Source organism: Helicoverpa zea, chromosome 16 (assembly GCF_022581195.2).
Source record: "Helicoverpa zea isolate HzStark_Cry1AcR chromosome 16, ilHelZeax1.1, whole genome shotgun sequence".
Lineage (NCBI taxonomy): Eukaryota > Metazoa > Arthropoda > Insecta > Lepidoptera > Noctuidae > Helicoverpa > Helicoverpa zea.
The window spans coordinates 2,088,292-2,106,593 of NC_061467.1; the positions used below are offsets into that span (position 1 = coordinate 2,088,292).

Below are 18,302 nucleotides of genomic sequence, written 5' to 3' on the forward strand. Positions count from 1 at the left end.
TCGGAGGATGATGGATGACCTAACTATAACGATCCAAGTATACTCACTAACAGAAGCCAGAGCCTCCTTCAACTTAGCGCTGTCTAAGTCACAGCAGAACACGGAGTTACTCCCGATCTTCGTGCAGTTCGGCTCCGCTGGACACTTGGAGCGAGGCATGTGGAAACACTTGCCCAGGTTCAGTTGCAGCTGGTCTACGGGTTCTGGCTTCTCTGTTGAAGCTGGTGGTTGCTGGAAGGAAGAGAGTGATGGATGAGTAAGGTATAGAAAGAAAGAAAGAAAGAAAATAAATTTTATTGCGCAACAATAGACGCATACACACACTTAAAATTAGGCACATTATACAGAAATAATAAAATAATAGGGGAAAATATGCGTCTTAAAGCGCGCAATACGGCCCTCGCTCAGCATAATGCTGCGACGCGGAACAAGACGGAGTCCCAGCGCTGGTTTTCAGCGACATAGATTATACTTTATACATTTATAGATTTTTCCTGTGACTTTGACCGCGTGCAATAGTTACTTTGGCAAGATACCTTACACTTGTATGTAGTGACTGTAGGATATGATAGCTGTATTTCGGGCGTACTGGGGGAACTAGTTAATATTTGGGACTAGACATATTGGTCTACTGTATTATATAGTTTCCTCTTGGCGATAGCGAATACTTTATTGCGTGTATAATAAATGAAAGAAGGATTCAAGAAGAGCCTTCTTAGGGGTTTTCTTAACTGCTTTTACGGTTCTTCTTCTGAGTTCCAAGTTGTCAAAGAAATGTGAATGAGGAATAGTCCTAATTCCGTAATAATCCGTAGTAATGTTCTAACTTCGAAGAATAGAAGTATCGGTCTTGGAAAATATCCAGTCTCAATTCCCTTAATTGTAAAAGCAACCACACATCAGAATGTAAATAGAATACGCAAATGAAAACCGGCTTCATAGCAAAAAATCATAATATTTACGTATGCAAATGAACTAGTTATGTTAATATCGAGATGTAGGTTATTTGCGTATGTAAATGGTCATTAACACATTACTTTGCTTCTAGTACCTACTGCTACATAATAAAATGCCATAGCTATGGCGTTGGTACCTTACTACTTTCTGTCGAAATCGATTAATTTTATGGAAATTTTGATTTATAGAGACATCAATATTATTTTCATCATAAAATTACATAACTGCCGTCTGCCTAGTTTCATGTTAAATGTCACAGCCAATTTATTGAAATAGGTATTTAATCAAATAGCTCTATGACAGCTGCGACATAACGATGAGCCCCAAAAATGATCATTACAGAAAACAATAATTTTGTCTCGTTGAAACTTATTATATTTACAAAGTCCTGCGTTCTTCCCACCTGGATACAACTTCCCCAGAGCCGAAGCTAATACTGCAATCCACCTTCATCATACATCACATACAGACAGATAAAGTTATTTTAACTGGGATAGTCTATCATACCTCTCTGGCCTGCGCGAGCGCCTGTTGCTCGAAGTCGTCGACGCGCATCTCTATGAGCGGTATGTGCAGGAGCAGGTACACTGATAGCAGCCATACTGACACCTGACAACAACAGAAATACACTTTTAAACCAACTTCACGAAAACGAGGTAGTTCTCAATTCGACTGCGTACACAAATTATTCAAAATTAACGATTACAACTTAAAAACTACGTCAATATTGTCAATGGCTAGGTACCAATTTCATGGTTTCTATAAGTAGGTATGCATAAAAAGACAATTTTAACAAAGACACAGCTAACAAAAAAAATTGTATCTAGATGAATGATAATCGAAAATACCATTGATCTAGGGACTCCAACCCATGGAGCATAAGTACGTAAATACATAACCATTCTTGGTAGTCGGATGTTAACACACAAGCCCAAATTCACCGACAACATAAAAATCAGTTCTTAGAACCACTGATTACTATGAATTCTCATGTTCACTTTTCAAAGTACCTAAACAGTTGTTTTAAGAAAATGGACGTAACTTGGGCCTCAGCAGTACCTACTAATCTACCCACAGATTTTACGACTAAATACCTTTTAAGAGACACCTTGAGATTTCCCCAGGTACACACATTCAATGGGCCATAAAACGAAGAAGTACTTACATCAAACATTACAGTATAAATAGATAATGTATGTGTATTTGTGGTACGCACCGCGGCTGATACTCAACATGTGTTTCAGATTCCTGCCATGTGTAACTAGCGAGGTTATGGCTACCGTTAAATATGTAGTGATGCGAAAGAATATATTGTATAGTATGGTGGTAATAAGAATATTAACCAGGAGAAAAGTTACAGCAGTTTTTATTGCCATAAAAAAGATTTTAGTGGTTCTTTTCACTTAGCACGTTAGCCCTCGTCCTTAGGAATTTTCAAAAAAATAATCCTCAATGGAAACTGCTGTGTAGCTACATAATACACATAATCGTCATACATATAATATTTCATAGTTCCGGCTGAATTTTTCTGCATGACAACAACTAAAGAGTAGCTCAAAGATAAGTGCGGTTTACATAAATAGAAGTTACCAGATTTTATTGAAGTATTTACATAATATTTACAATAATTTTAAAAAGTTGAAATAAACTTATATATACATACAACTTAAAACTAATACATTGCATCAAAAAATTGCTCCTCATCGCTGTCACTGGGTAATGTACCCAAAAGGCTGGCAGCATTGCCACGTTGGATGGCAATGCTCAACCTCTGTGCGAAATAAAAGCCAGGTCACGAGAAGTGTCAATAAGGCGCTTAGAAATTTCCTTCGCAAGTGCGTGAGCACTCGGACCCCACGGCCCGAGAGTTTCAACCCCAAACGGCTCAAACATTTAATTCCCGATAAGGCTACTATATTTGCGCCGCTTGAGGTCCTCTGCTTGTGAAGTGGCGGAGCCAACACAACACGCAGTTCTAGGAAGTTACCTACATTGGATACCTATCTTCCTTCTTACATATCTTTACATAATATCTTAGTACATGTACTATTATTTAACCTCGTTCTCAATATATTACAATAATATGAACAACTAGTAGGATATCAGTGTTTTACAAGGAGCGAGTTACCCGGGCCACTCAATATCACTAAGAGGATGTCAGACTTTCTGGCTTCTAACTACCCGTAACGACTGCCGATGATATACCAATGCGAAATGACAGACATTCTAAGGAATGTATGTAGAATTTTAAGAAAGTTAACACCAAACTATTTTTTTTTTTGGTTCGGCATAATACTGTTTTAAATATGAACTAGCAATTAAAGGTCATAAACACCCGTTATTTTAATAACATAACATATAATTGATCTCCATATGATTACTACCAGCGCACGCGCAGCGCTGAGGACGCGCGGACGTCGCGCCGCTAAATTACGTAATGGGCAGTTTCCTCATAAGAACTGTTGCTACAGAAATAAGATGCTAAGGTTGATTCAGTTTTCTTGCTGGTCAAAAGCAATGTTCGTATAAGTAATTTGGAAGTTTCCCTGAAAAATAGTATACTGTAGGACCGGGAGACTACTCGCTTGCTCAAATGAAAGACTTGATTCAATATCACGACGTTTATTGTTCGGGCTCGGGAGGTGAAGTGACATACTTCAGTATAAAATCCTAATCTATTCTTTTTCATAGAACGAATTTAAAATGATTATCCGGGCAGTACCAAAATATAATAAATAAAACCTTACAATGAGGGTTTTCGATACTTTTTCTGCCGCCAGGCGGCGCTTCGTATGCGTCAGGTCCAAACAGCTGTCAAATAGTATGGAATTGTAGGTGCCGAACTTATTGTTTATTGAAATTCTGTTATATTGGAAGTGTTATTGATTTTATTATGGACTACGGTCAGAATAAGGTTTCCGAACTAAAAATTGAGCTAAGAGAGAGGGTGCAAAAGTCACTGGTACTAAGGAAAAGCTTGTTGAAAAATTTGTTAACACAATATGATTTAGTTTTTTTTTATTTACTCAACCGCAATAGTAAAACAATAATGCAGTGCTTTAATTATAAAATAAAAAAAAAACACTAAAATCGTTCACTATTCATAGTAAAGATAAGCACTTTGACAGTTACCAGGACCTGACGACTCGGTGCTGCCACCTCGTGGACGCCATTTTAGAAAACCCTCATTAAAAAGTTTCTAACTAAATACACTATAGTACCTACCTGGATATGCAAAGTCAATTATAAAATATTTGTGGAAGAGGTCTGGAGAGCTAGTTAACTAATACAGGACGTTTGACGGAACTAAAATGCCAAAAAATATAGTTTTACATTGCCGAACTCGATTGGAACACAAATTATGCTTAGATTTGGAAAGGCTAATGACTAGTTTTCACACTGTTGCTAATCTACTTTCTAAGAACCTTTATTTTGCTTCTCAACGTGGGCACATAAATTAACTCTAACATATTTATTAGAAGGTAGATATGAAAGTTTGTTGTGTTTGTCAGAGAGATTAGTGGGTGTTAGGAAGACTTTCCACTGAGGTAGGTAATCATAATCTAAATGATATATGCAGGTATAAAAAAGGCTAGCACAAACAGTGTCTGAAAATCGGAGTATTCTACATTAGGCACCCGTTAAAACAGCACCCGAGTAAATTGCATCTTAGGGATTCTTGCCATTCACTGGGTTGCATAAGAATATGGCTGAAAATAATTACCAGAACTATTTTTGTCTTCCAGTAGAAAAGAGTTTGATAATCTATTAGGTCAATATCTCAAGGTGGTAAATTGATAAAAAAGTATAAGTAATAACGTTCAATAAATAATAACGGTTAAATAAAATGATACGTTTTTTTATGTCACATATGACTGCGACGCAAGATCTTGCTATCTTATCAACTTGTCCAGTATCACATATTTTAGGAAGCTGTTGAGCCCTAGGATTACGTCTGACTGACACGATTGCCTACTAAACAGCAAGAATGGATAAATAATAATCTTTTTACTAGGCCGATTACAATTGTTTGCGATAATCTTAGTAGCAACTGCCTGCTAAAATATATTTTGATCGGGCTCTTAGATCAGCATAAAAATGAAGAGAAATATTCCAAAGATCAGGTATTTAGTACGTATCAGACCGACCAAAAACTTTGATTAGAACTATAGCCAGACAGTAGTCTGTGCGATCTTATTTGATTAGGTATGCTCCACTTAGTGTAAGCATTATGGTTCAGTAAGATATTACAACTTGAGTCACAAATCTCATCAAATAAACACATTATAATAAACAAACTCAGTAAAGTAATAATGCAATTAGCATAAATACAAAATGTAGTGTGTAATATTAAAATAAGTAAAGCATTCATTGGTGTGCAAATAGCAACACCGACCAAATACCGACAAGTACTCACGCAACGCGAATGCACTTAATTATCATAATGGCCATAGACTTGGTAGTTGTATAGATAGGACGGACTTTTGTTTTTTCAGAAGGTAAACACGATAAGCACGATATATGTATATGTATGAAATATAGGGTAAGGTACAATAAATGTAAATATGCAAGTAACTTTAAATTCAGAGTTTGTTATCTGGCATGATAAAATGGGTCATTTTTTATTTACTAAACGTACTAACTACGTTATGTAGAGTTCGACTCATACCAATATCGGGCACAATCTTAACAACGATAAGATCTTGTCGTAGCAACTGTTTTAGTAAAAATAAAACCATATTTAACTACAGTTCAGCAATTATAGAACACGCTGCATACAAATGACTTCTATTTCTGTCCACATAAAAGAAACTATTCAACAAACATAAAAATGTCCCGTCTACAAGCACATTGGTCTATGACAAAGGTATGCACCGCAGTTCTTTGCCACGCCTTGCCTATAAATAGTCCACGTATATGCAAACATTGTACATGTATGTACATTCGTAGGTACAAACCACAGAGTCATCAAACATGAGCGGAGATGCCATAATGCATGTAGGTCAGGCGCCTTCTTCTAGGCCAAATAGGTATAGCGAGCATGACTAAAACGATCAGTTACGAGTGACCAAACGAGGCGTTCGGGTTCTTTGACATAGCTGTCAACGATTTTTGGTATTACAAAAAAATTAAGGGTCCAACAAAGGAGTATGAAGGCGAAAACAGCAACGTTCCTTGTCCTCTGCACACCAGCATTTTGGAGCGCTACTTTCGTAGGACATTTTCTGCTATGGCGCCTCCGCTAGTGATTTCGTTCTCCATGGTACAAACATACAATGTGTGTACAGTAGAATCATGTATGTTCATTGTATTGAGGCTACGTAGTTCATGTTATTGAATTTGATTTACGAAATATGTACCTAGGTATTTACGCAGTTACATTGTTGTCAATGAAGGACTTATGGGTACTCATGGGTGTGTAAAATATACGGCGTACGACCATAGCCAGATTTAGTTTATAATTTCGACTGCGCTTTTAGCAGTAAGTCACCTTTTAATTGGTACTGTATCCTGCAGACTCAATCCGGTGCTTGATGACTATGAAAATGAATGGTAATACGCACATATCATAGCGATTAAAACTCTTATTGAATTCACGGTTTTCTGGAGAGGAGACAAAAGGTTATTGTAGGTATTTTTGCCAGCAGCTACCCGCATGATGAAAAAACTAAGTACTCCACGCACTCAACGACACTTTTCTAAAAAAATATTCCCAAAGAAAACAACCTGCCGAACCGAAGTCCCAACATTTTCTTAAGGCATGAATCAGCCAGCAAGGAAAAGTATTCTACCTACATAATACAGACTGACACATGTACAGACAGATCATCAAAGTAATAATACTAATAATAGCTCAAAGCACAGTCGTGTCTGCAATAAATACCGCATAAAATGACGTGCCTTCGCTGGCAGCCGCAAAACGTGCGATACCTATTCTCGAAATGTAAGTGTTTTATAGCTTGTAAAATGCTTGGGGAAAATTATTTTTCGCAGTACATCACAATAAACAGATAAGTATGCTATACATTATATTCTGAAAAATAAATTATTCTATTCACTTTTTATAATTATCATAAATACAAGATAGTATAAAATTTAGGATCTTGGATACCAATTACTGATTAAGATGGAAAACATGTCAAGGAAACTTGGATCTTTAAAATCTGAAATCACCATCCCGCATTGGCAATCTTTCTGCCTCAAAAGAAAAGCTTTGGGGCTAAAACAGGCATCGTCAATTTCAAGCCACCAACAAAGTTATTGGTATGGAAAAATGCCATCGATTCTAGCAATACCGGTAATTAGTAAAACCGCAGGTACCTAATAAATACCGCGACAGATGCCGGTAATTACCGATGCAGTGCATTCACATGAGTTCGATGTAATTACCGACATGTGGGCGTGATCACGACTTCTACATATGTGTCTACGTCATTTTATATGTGACTATTTATATACATAGATAAAATATAATTAAGTATGTACGTGTGTAAGAAATCATACTGTATCTAAGATGATTCGATTTGTAGCAATGCAGCATACATTTTGCTCCTATTTTTCTTGTCAAAGTTGTCAGATTTAGAAGTCTTATCTCTCTATTTAGGGGACTTGTCATCTGCATAGCCACATTCCAACTATGTTGGGGAAGCCTAATAGCCTTAGCCTCCAGTCTAAGATGTAGTCACCTTATAGAAAGAGAGTACCTACGAAATGAATCTGAATCAAAATTCATATACAAGATAATTTTTATGAAAATACCTCAAAATACATATTATTATGTACATCATCAAAGTCAAAACGGCGTATCCATTAATGAGCTAACGGCCGACCTCGTAAAATTGTAAATGTGACCGCAAGGAATCTATCTTCTAGAAACAAATAGGTACAAATAAATAAGCCCCATAAGCCAGTTCGACACGTATATCCTCTAATACTCTGACTTGACTTGCATATAAATGGGTAATCAATATGGGTGACATAGGTACGGCAAATGTATTGATAAATACCTTAGCTTGCAAACAATTGACTTGTCAGACAGCTAGACACATGTAGACAATGCAAATGCATGCAAGATTTCTAAATATTTTAATTAAAATAATCACGGTAGATGGGCCTACAAAATCTTTTACTCGTTAACTAGGCAAAACACAAAATAAAAGATTTACAAACCATTTCATATTTTGTTTACAAACCTTTGTAATATTTCAAAATAACGTTTCAAAATTCTGCTTTTTTCAGGTTATATCTTTAAAAGCTTACTTATAGTAGTTTTAATAGGTACATATAAAAAGTAAATTAAAATTATTTTTCTACTCTCAGAGATAACCCCTTAAAAATAACTCACTTCTTACAAAATTAAGACATTACACTTTAAAATAAAACCAAAACACTCATAAATTAAATGAAATCATAGCAACGCATATTTCAGTTTATCAGCAATTATGTTGGTTACGAGATTTCTCCGAGCAAACTAAGAAAAAGCCTTGAAATCTCAGTAAGTATTTAACTTGAGATAACAGATCGCTTAAAATAGAACATCTTGTATGTATTTTGTTTGTTTAATGATATTAAAATTATGAACATTTCTCATCTCTCGTCTGTGATTGTGAAAGTCAAATATCAATTAGATAACAATTGTGACATTTTACAAATATTTGTTTGAGTCTAGTATAATTAGAACGAGATGTAATGAAAATTCAGGAACGCTTCCATATTATTTATTACTACTATATTTTTCATCTCAAGCTAAAAGCGGTTAACATAATATAAAAATTTCAATTTAATCGATTCTAAAATGAAAATGAAAAAAACTCATTTTCATTATTGTGTCTCGTGTGTGCGTGCTCGATCTGATAATATGAAAAATATATGAATCACAGCAGAAGTCGGACACCCAGGTATTATTAACATACTTAGAAATCGAATAAACAGCTTCAAGTCTTTACCTATACCAAAATAAGTCTAAGCAAAATATTTAATTACCCAAGTAACACCACAAAACAAAGCTATATTTCATAGCATAAGACCAAACTCCCCGGGGAGTCAAACACACAAATTGATCATAAGAGGTCGCCGCAGCGCTCAATTGAGACACACCCTGTATTTGCTCTGTACATATTCGCACTAAGGGACAAATTGCTCAGAAATCGATGGTAAAATAGGTCTTGGGTGGAGCCTGTCGAAGCTGTTTCTAGATCTTTCCAAAGGTACATACCAAAGGCCGTTCCCAATATTGGTATAGATAGAGTAGGTATTGGGAATGGCCTTTAGATCAGTTTTATGTGATGAGCTATTGCAAGTTTTCAGGATTTCAATTCGAAAATAGGTCTTCTTTTATAATAGTTAGAGAGTACTAGCTTTTCCACACAAGGATAAAAACTGTAGATAGGTATTTATGTTATTCTAATGATATAGGTAGGTAAGCTATATGTATTACTCCCTAGTTTCATCAGAATCCATCAAGTAGTTTATACAAAGAAAGGGGAACAAAAATCCATAGGCACATTAATCCTCAGAAGACTGTCAGTATATTAAAAGATATTTGAGCAAAAGAACAAGCCTAGAGAGATTAATAAAGAATATGTTGCGACCCGCTCGTCTAACCACATTCTGCTACCAGTTATTTAAGTATCAAGTATAATCTGTATGAAAAACAGTCACACCCACCCCACAAACCACTTCTATTGGCTGTCACAACAAAGACTAAAACATTTGCGAACAAAAAACGCCCAAACGATCAATTTCTACGGTACATAATCACTTTGACCGCATAGTTAAGTAGAAAAAAAAATCTACTTAATAATGAACACGGAGTAAGGGAAGAGCGGAGATGCCATAATATACAGATAGGTCAGGCTGCTTTTCTAGGTCAAGTACATAAGGTGGGCGTCACCAAAATGATCAGCTACGAGTGAACTAACGAAGCGATTGAGTTCTTTGAGACATCAGTCAACGATTTTTGGTATTAGAAAAAATGACCCAGTCCACAGAAGACGTATGAGGGCGAAGACAGTAACATTCCTCGTCCTTCACACACCCGCATTTTGGCGCGCTACTTTCTTAGGAGATTTTCCGTTATAACACCTCCGATAGTCATTTTGTTCTCCATTGTAACGAAAAAAGCAACAAAATACTTGCCCATAGCAACCGGACAGTTATCAAAAAAAGCTAACTCGAGGTCAGTGACCTGTGATCGCGGCTGTGATAGCAACGATCATACTTGAATGATTAGATCTGTTACACTGAGCGCCAATAAATTCGGGGCACTTGCAAAAAACGGAACGTTCGTTTTTAGCTCGTTTAATAGGTTTATTTTAGTTTGTAGGCTGTATTTCACTGTTTCATAGAAAATAAATCTTCATTTAAAACCAGTTAACTGACATTTTCAAGATTGTTACCGTAGCCCTAAAATAATGGATTTGGCCTAGCTGTATCTTAGAAAGCTAGTTAAGAAAGAAAAGTTATTTTCTTAATTGCGACTTCGAGCTTGTAATATTTGATTTCAAGCATTAGATTTTTTTAAAGTCCAACATAATAATAACACTACTCCTCATGCAATTGGAATATCTATTAAAGTTCACAGTTTTAATATAAATAAAATAATTGCATGTTACCCACTGACTCTAATTGAATGCCCTCGAGTGTATTCGCTTGTTCCCATTCTCATACTTCCGTATTTTTTTGGCAACTATTAATATTTATGGTCTAGTCAGTTTATATTGATCTTTGCACGATAATAACACAATGGCTTTTAATCAGAGTTCACAACAATAGTTGTAATATTGTAACAAAAACTTTTTTAAATAAAAAACTGCCTTGCTTATGTAACTTTATTGTTATTAACTATATAAGAGATTTTTCTACGTACACGACATGAAAACAAGCAGCTTTACAATTATGATTCGATTGTTTAAAAAATAATTAATTAAATCATGTACAAGTAAGGTGATTCTGAAGTTCATTACCACTAATTTAGAATATATTTCTCAGCAATTAATTATATACAGTATTATGATAAGGTAGACAGTGCAAGAAGGAATCGGATATGTATCAGAGGTCCGACGGTTGGTAAGTATTTTTGTTATTTATTTACTCGTACATTATTACAAATGTACCTACGTCATTACAAAAACGGAAACCTTTGTTGTGCAAAATACAATGAATTAATCATCATTTTTAATTGGTGAATCACCTATATTTGGATGTTATTTACCTTTTTCATTTATTTATTTAGAACATATAATTTACATTTTTAAATATAAAAATAAAAAACATTTAAAAATATAAAAAATAGGTTGCCACCGATATCGGGCACAGGGTCCAAGGTACCGGTGGTTAGGGTCCCAGAGACAGAAACCTCCTCACAATACGTGCCGTATCAAGGAGTACTGCCTTCTGAATCAGTCCCTTGATCCAGCCGCCCAACGAGAGCCTCCTGAGGTGTTCGTCGAGGCTCTTGGCTATTAAACCATTGGCCGTAACGACAATCGGCACAACAACAGCCGTGTCGACACTCCACATGGCGACAACCTCGTGCGCTAAGTCGAGATACTTTATTTGTTTCTCTTTCTCAGCTTTCACAAGGTTCTCGTCATGCGGAACGGCGACATCGACTATCATCGCGCGGCGCGCTAATCGATCTATCACCACAATATCAGGCTTATTGGTTACAATAGTCCTGTCAGTGATGATAGATCGATCCCAGTACAACGTGATATGGTCCTTTTCGAGAACTGGGTCGGGCGCATACTTGTAGTACGGTACCTCAAGGTCTACAAGGTTGTATTGCAGAGCAAGCTGCTGGTGGATGATCTTGGCCACTTGGTTATGTCTGTGCAAATATTCACCATTAGCCAAACGAGAACAACCAGATATAATATGTCTGATAGACTCACCCTGATGGTGACATGCCCGACATATGTCAACCGTCCCGTCTTTCACGATATATCTCCGGTAGTTATTCGTAAGGATAACTTCGTCCATAATTGCACATACAAACCCTTCGGTTTCTCCAAACAAGTCACCGAAGCGTAGCCAAGATACGGACGCTTTGAAGTCTACATCGGGGCCATGAAGAGCCCCGAAGAAGCGTCCGTGTAGCTGTTTGCTCTGCCATACCTCCCTGCGATCGTGGGTAGTTAGTACGACAGGTTTGCGCCAGTTCTCATTTGCCAACGACAGCGGGGTGAGTCCTCTGTCCACTGCCACCATATCACGGTGCATACCCACGTCGCTTTTGAGAAAATATTCTCTGAGACTGCACACCTCGCGGTTGTGGAGCGTCTTTGCATTTAAAAAGCCTCGGCCTCCACATTTCCGTGGGATGTACAGTCTCATCACTGACGATCGTGGGTGATGCATTCGTTCTGCGGTCAGCAGTGTGCGGACTTTCCTATCCAGGGCGTCCAATTCAGTTTGAGTCCATTTGAGTATGCCGAAAGAGTACATCAGGACTGGCATGACCCAACCATTAAAGGCGCGAACCTTGTTGCCTCCCGATAAGGAACTTTTCAGGACCTTATTCAGGCGGCCAAAGAAAGGCTCCCGTAATGACTGTTTCATGACAGCCACATTGATGCCTAACCCCTCCGCCATACCCAAGTATTTATATGTATCGTTTGCGGAGAGTGATCTCAGGTTTATAGAATCTGAGAGTTGTACTCCCTCAGATTCCACAATTCCCCCTCGCTTTACATGCATGACTGCACATTTGTCCACACCAAATTCCATCCTGATGCAACTACTGAAAGTTTCAGTGACCTTCAGTAGCTTCCTAAATCAATTAGAGAACTCCCATTATCCAAATTCAAAATCAAACTTAAAAAGTGGTTACTAGACAAATGTTTTTATACGGTTTCTGAATTTATTAAACACAAAAACGCATGATACAATGCGTAAGTAGTGTCTAACACGATATGATGATTGTTTGTAAGTAATGTTAAAAATATTATAATTTAATAATGTTTAATTTAATATTTTGTGTTATGTGTAATTAAATAGATTTTATTTGTATTATCTCGATTGTTGTAATTTTAATTTTTAATGATTGAATAATTAATTTTATTGTATTGTCTGAAATAACACTTCTGTATGTGTATGACACTGTAATATTTATTTTTCATTTTATGTCAATGTAGTATGTACCAGTGTCTACTCGAAATTTGCATACCGATTGAGCGGTGAGATATGCATGTACGTTATGTAATTTACCAAAACACCTGTACCTAATACCGTGTCTCTGCAAATAAAGATTCTTATTCTTATTCTTATTCTTCATCAGCTGCAATTCTGTGGTGGCAAACAGTTTCAGATCGTCCATGTAAAGCAAATGGGATATAACCTGACCCCCTCTCCGCAAAGGATAGCCCAACCCCGAGCCCTCTAGCAATGTGCTCAGAGGGTTCAAGGCCAGGCAAAACCAAAGTGGACTCAAACTGTCACCCTGGAAAATTCCCCGCTCGATCTTAATAGGATCGCCGGTCCCTTCAATTTCTCGACATCCTGGATAGTGAAGAACCGTTGGATGTTATTATTATTATTATCTTGTATGTCTCTGACCGACCACGGGACTACAGAGTCCCGGATTTTTGGAAGGCGAACGTGGGGCCGAAGCCAACACGCTGAAGCCCTTTTGAGACAACTTTAATGAAATGGCGACACAAAACCGACGATTATCCCCGTATACACTATAGAAATGTACCCAAGGACAATCCCCGGTTCTGTGCTAAACTATTGCTAACTATGGATGAAAACTACTTGGGCTATTGTGATGGGATGCTAATGGACTAGGAATGGGGAAACTACGGGAACTATGGCACCTGCCGATGACAATGTATTAAATACATGTTAAAATGGCAGGTGGAGACTCGCCAACTCACTTACTGGGCCCCCGGGAATCAGTCACTGAAAAGCAACAAGAGGGCAACAGGGACATGAGCGGCTGAGAAGGGTGAGGATACCTCGGCGGACTTTAAACGCAGATCACGCGCTCCCTGTGGGTCCAGCATCACCGGCCCACTCGCCACTTACCACGAGGCACCTACCCTCCGAGCGGGCTGCTAACCCTGCTCTAGCGACTCCACTCTGACCGGCCGATGAAGGCAAGCCAAGAGGCGGGAGACCTATCCCCCGTCATGCTTCACTCCGGCAAGCCGGAGATGGGGGACAGTATACTCTCCCTGGAGCACTCGGATATATAGCCCCGCGGGGTCGCTACTCCCCGTCATCCGCCTCAGATGCCCTGCGGGGCTATTATTATTATTATTCTTTATTGTACACAAAAACATTAAAAAGACACACACAACACAGAGAAGACATGTACAAAGGCGAACTTAACCCAGAACTGGGTTCTCTAACAGCAAACCTTAGAGCGATAGAGAGATGCGATAGGGAAGAGAAAATTTAAAGTGCACAACATTAAACAACACAAAGAAGAAACTACATAACGTAAAATATATACCTATAAATACAACATAAAATATAATAAATAAATAAATACATACATACAAATAAGGTCATGTTGACAGTATGTTACTCATAATTACTCATTTGTTTTTCGTAACGTTATAGTATTGCTTATTTACAACTGATTATACAAAATCAGACCCATAAACCTACAAATTAGGAATAACTACTATACTATACTTACATGAGTATCTTTTGAATTTACATGTACTTAGTTAAAATTAAGTTAGTATGGAACTTTGCTTCAACGAAATCCTTCTTCTATGCTAATTTATGAGCTAATTTATCAATCTAAGCAGTTGTGTATAAACATGTACTATGTTTATGCACTGCGTGGTACTTGACATAGTTTACATTATATTAAATATCAGACTGCAATTTATGTAAAACGTCATAAATACCCACATTTTTTGTTGCCACCATTTAGCTAGAATGAACCGCAGTGCTGCATTTTTTTTGCAAAGTACTTAACTAGGTACTTGAGTTCTACCACATCTATAGAAGTAAAAGTGCAATGTAATAGATATACACACACACACTTATCTATAAATTAAGTCATCGTTATTTAGCAAAATATCAACAGGAAATAATTTAAGTCCAGTCACAATCGATTTTATTTTCGAAAGCTGTATTGTAATTTTGACTTTCATGGTTTCCTCATCCTTCAAAAGTAGCTGCTAATGAAATATGTCAGCTTATTTATATGATTGCTTGGAAGTGAACTCCAGAAATACAAAACTGAAACCCAAAACGCCTTAGATATGCGATTAACATTGAAAGTAAGCAACAGTGCAATTAATAAGTATGCTACAGTCTTGAGGAAAATGCATAAAACCAGAATTAATAACTTAGACAGAAACCGCGTTTATACTGAAAACGCAATAAATAGAATGTCTCATCATTCTAACATATTTCCTAGAAACAGAACACGGTTACTGCTCGCCTGTTATCTTGTACAGTCAGCAACAAAATATAGAGAATGGAGCATTGTCATAATATGAGAGTGTCCATGGAGTTTCCGCAGAACAGTTGCTTCTTTCAAAGAATCCACTAAGTATTTTTTTAACCATGGAACAACTCTCTGAGTGATAATAAGCAATGAAAAGAGGCTACAAAGGCCTAAATGAGTGAGTTTAACGTTACCCCAACGAAGGCTGGACCCTTCATGTCTTCAATACAAAACCGTGGTGTAAGTGGTTACAAGAATATTTTTTAGGCAATAATTAGGTACGGGATGCGTACTTTGACACCAGAGGATTTCAAAACAAAGAATTCTTTCATACATTTCAAAAAGTTTACAATATCTTGCCGTGGACTGCACAATAAACAATACTTCAGTTCAATGCTATTATTATTCTACTATTATTAGATCCACGTGTGAGTTACACTGTTAACTTACAAGTAGTCTGTTGCTATTTAAAACTTTATTAGCATATGGCTGTCATTAAAAATAATGTGCTACCATTTTTGCTTCGACGTGACGCGATTGCAAACCTTCTTCATGCAATTTATCTGCAACTTAATTTTGCTCTTGAAGGAACATTAAAACAACTATATATGTTGGGAAAACGTCATATAGATGATGATGACAATGGTATATGCCTATGATATGACCGCAATCTGGAGCATTTAGGAAGCTAAAGAATATCCCGCGGTGAGTATGGTCAAATCTCCCTTTGTCCAGCAATGGACATTTTAAGTTGTGACGAAGAATTGCCACAAGATACTCATCTTGTATTCCAACGAGGCATAATTGTAGAAGAAAGAAAAATTGCACAGATTGCAAACTAAGCGGGAATAGGGCAGGAAGAGGAAAGAATAAACAGATGCAAGTAAACGTAAAGTACGAGTAAATGTGTTACAAAAATAGCACGCAAGTACATGTGCATCACGAGGTAAACAAGTAAATAAAGTGTATAATTGGCAGTTACAGCTCATTATGCAGTTACATAATAACTCTATTACTCGCGGCAGTAAGAACCTATTGTTAGTTTTACAAACTAATGTTGAACGCAGACGCTTAGTGCGTCTGCGTTCTACATAGTTCTATGTAGCCTCGCTCCCAAACATGATTCCTGAACATTCCACGTTCAGAATGTTCAGTGTAGGTGTATAGCCAGCCAATTACAACACCAAATAAGCAAGTGTTTTGTATTGATATATTCGGGCAAAAGAAGGAAAAGTTGATATTCCTTTAAAACAAAAAGAAACAAGGTCAATTTGCCCCTACGCTCCTTTAGAAAAATTTGCCCTCCTGACATTAGAACTTGTCAAAACTTTTTTCAAAATTTAATAGGTATAACCCACTTTCCATAACAACTCAAGCTGGTCACGGGTAGCCTAACAAATCAGTTGTCAAGAACTTTCTGACATTATCTCCCATCTACCAGCTTTAGCCCGTATTACAATCACTCGTGCCATCGGATAACCACGTCTGGTGAACATCCTTTATCGTACCAGTTCCCCGCATCGGGTCAAATATTTGTGCCACTCACAAATATTGGCATTTAAAGTTTTTTCTCAAACGCTTTTTACTGTACAAATGTTTGATCAAATACTAAATATTTGTCCACGTGAGTTGTGGTAAAGTTCTGTCGTCCTTCGTTTGTTTACTTTCCTAAGTCAAGTATTCTGTCAACAGCCTTATTTTTTGACCGACCATTAGGAAAACGAAAAAAATTATAAAGGCAAACTGTGTGTGTTTTGTTACTTCTTCACCCTCAAACGGTAAAATGGATTTTGGTGAAACTTGGCAGTCATAGAGCTTAAACATGAGGCAAACGCATGAATAATTTTTATCCCAGTGCGAGAAGTAGCCCTATCAAGAAGCAGGTGAAACCCTCAACAAAGGCCAGTGTACTATACTTTCCCTACCGATACTTAAGTAACCTACTACTTATGTCCTCATTAAATACAGCTATATTGTTGTATATTATTTACATTCATAATTATGATATATCCGGTATCGATAGCATATCCATTGGTTGACACTCGCCGTGACCCAGAGACCCATGGGTTGGGCTCAAAGGTGAACAATTGACAACCAACGCAATAATATTGACAGATTTTTTTGTTTCTCTGCCAGTTAAGAGCAAAACAAATATGTACAAATATTGTTTAAATATCTTGTGTATTTGTGGGTGTATGAAATAATAGGAAATAATATTTCCACAATAAGGTAAAGGTAAATCCTTACTTAACGTTATACATAAATAAAAGTAACTCTATCTATCGGTCTGGTTATATTTCACGGCAAAACTAAAATAGATCCTGAGAAAGAATATAGGCTAGTTTTGTCCCAGTGCAAGAAATAGTTCCCCCTAGATACAGATGAAACAGCACAGTATAGCACCATATAGAAATATTACAAGCAAGACCACATCATTTCTTAAAAGACCAATTAACGAAATCCAATCAACTTAACAACGTCAGTTGACTTAGCTAATGCAAGCAATATTAAACAAATTAATGACATTGCACTACGTGACACTAATAGCGAGCTCATCAGCATTACCTCGAATAGCTTCAAACCCACATACCTGAGGTGAACTGATGACGCAACGGTACGTGCACTAGTGGTTTAGGGTCACCACTGTACCCTACAGTCCTCATTGTAGTTAGCAAAGATTAACTGGTGAGGTGAATACTAAGAAATCCGGGTGACTACATCCAAAGGTGTAACAATACTTTTTGACAAACGGATACTCCATTAATATAAAGAAAGTCTCAATCGTCGCCTAGAGTCTAGCCCATAGGATCGTTGGAAAACAAATGACGCAAGAAACATCATACATGGGATTGTTCAGCACTACCACTAGACTTACGGCGTGATGAATTTAAAAAACTGAAAGGATTCCTTCAAACTTGGCTGCAGAACGGAA

General features: G+C 37.1%; 1 protein-coding gene across 2 annotated transcripts in view; it reads right to left on the minus strand.

Moving 5' to 3' along the window:
- LOC124637641 (protein halfway) overlaps window positions 1-18,302 on the minus strand; it is a 36,706-nt gene that overhangs the window by 7,902 nt on the left and 10,502 nt on the right. For both annotated transcript variants that reach the window (XM_047174251.1, XM_047174252.1), the window contains exons 2-3: window positions 1,465-1,566; window positions 48-231 (exon numbers count right to left, since the gene is read on the minus strand). In XM_047174251.1, coding sequence (XP_047030207.1) covers window positions 48-231; window positions 1,465-1,566 — 286 coding nt within the window. The remainder of the gene's footprint in view (window positions 1-47; window positions 232-1,464; window positions 1,567-18,302) is intronic.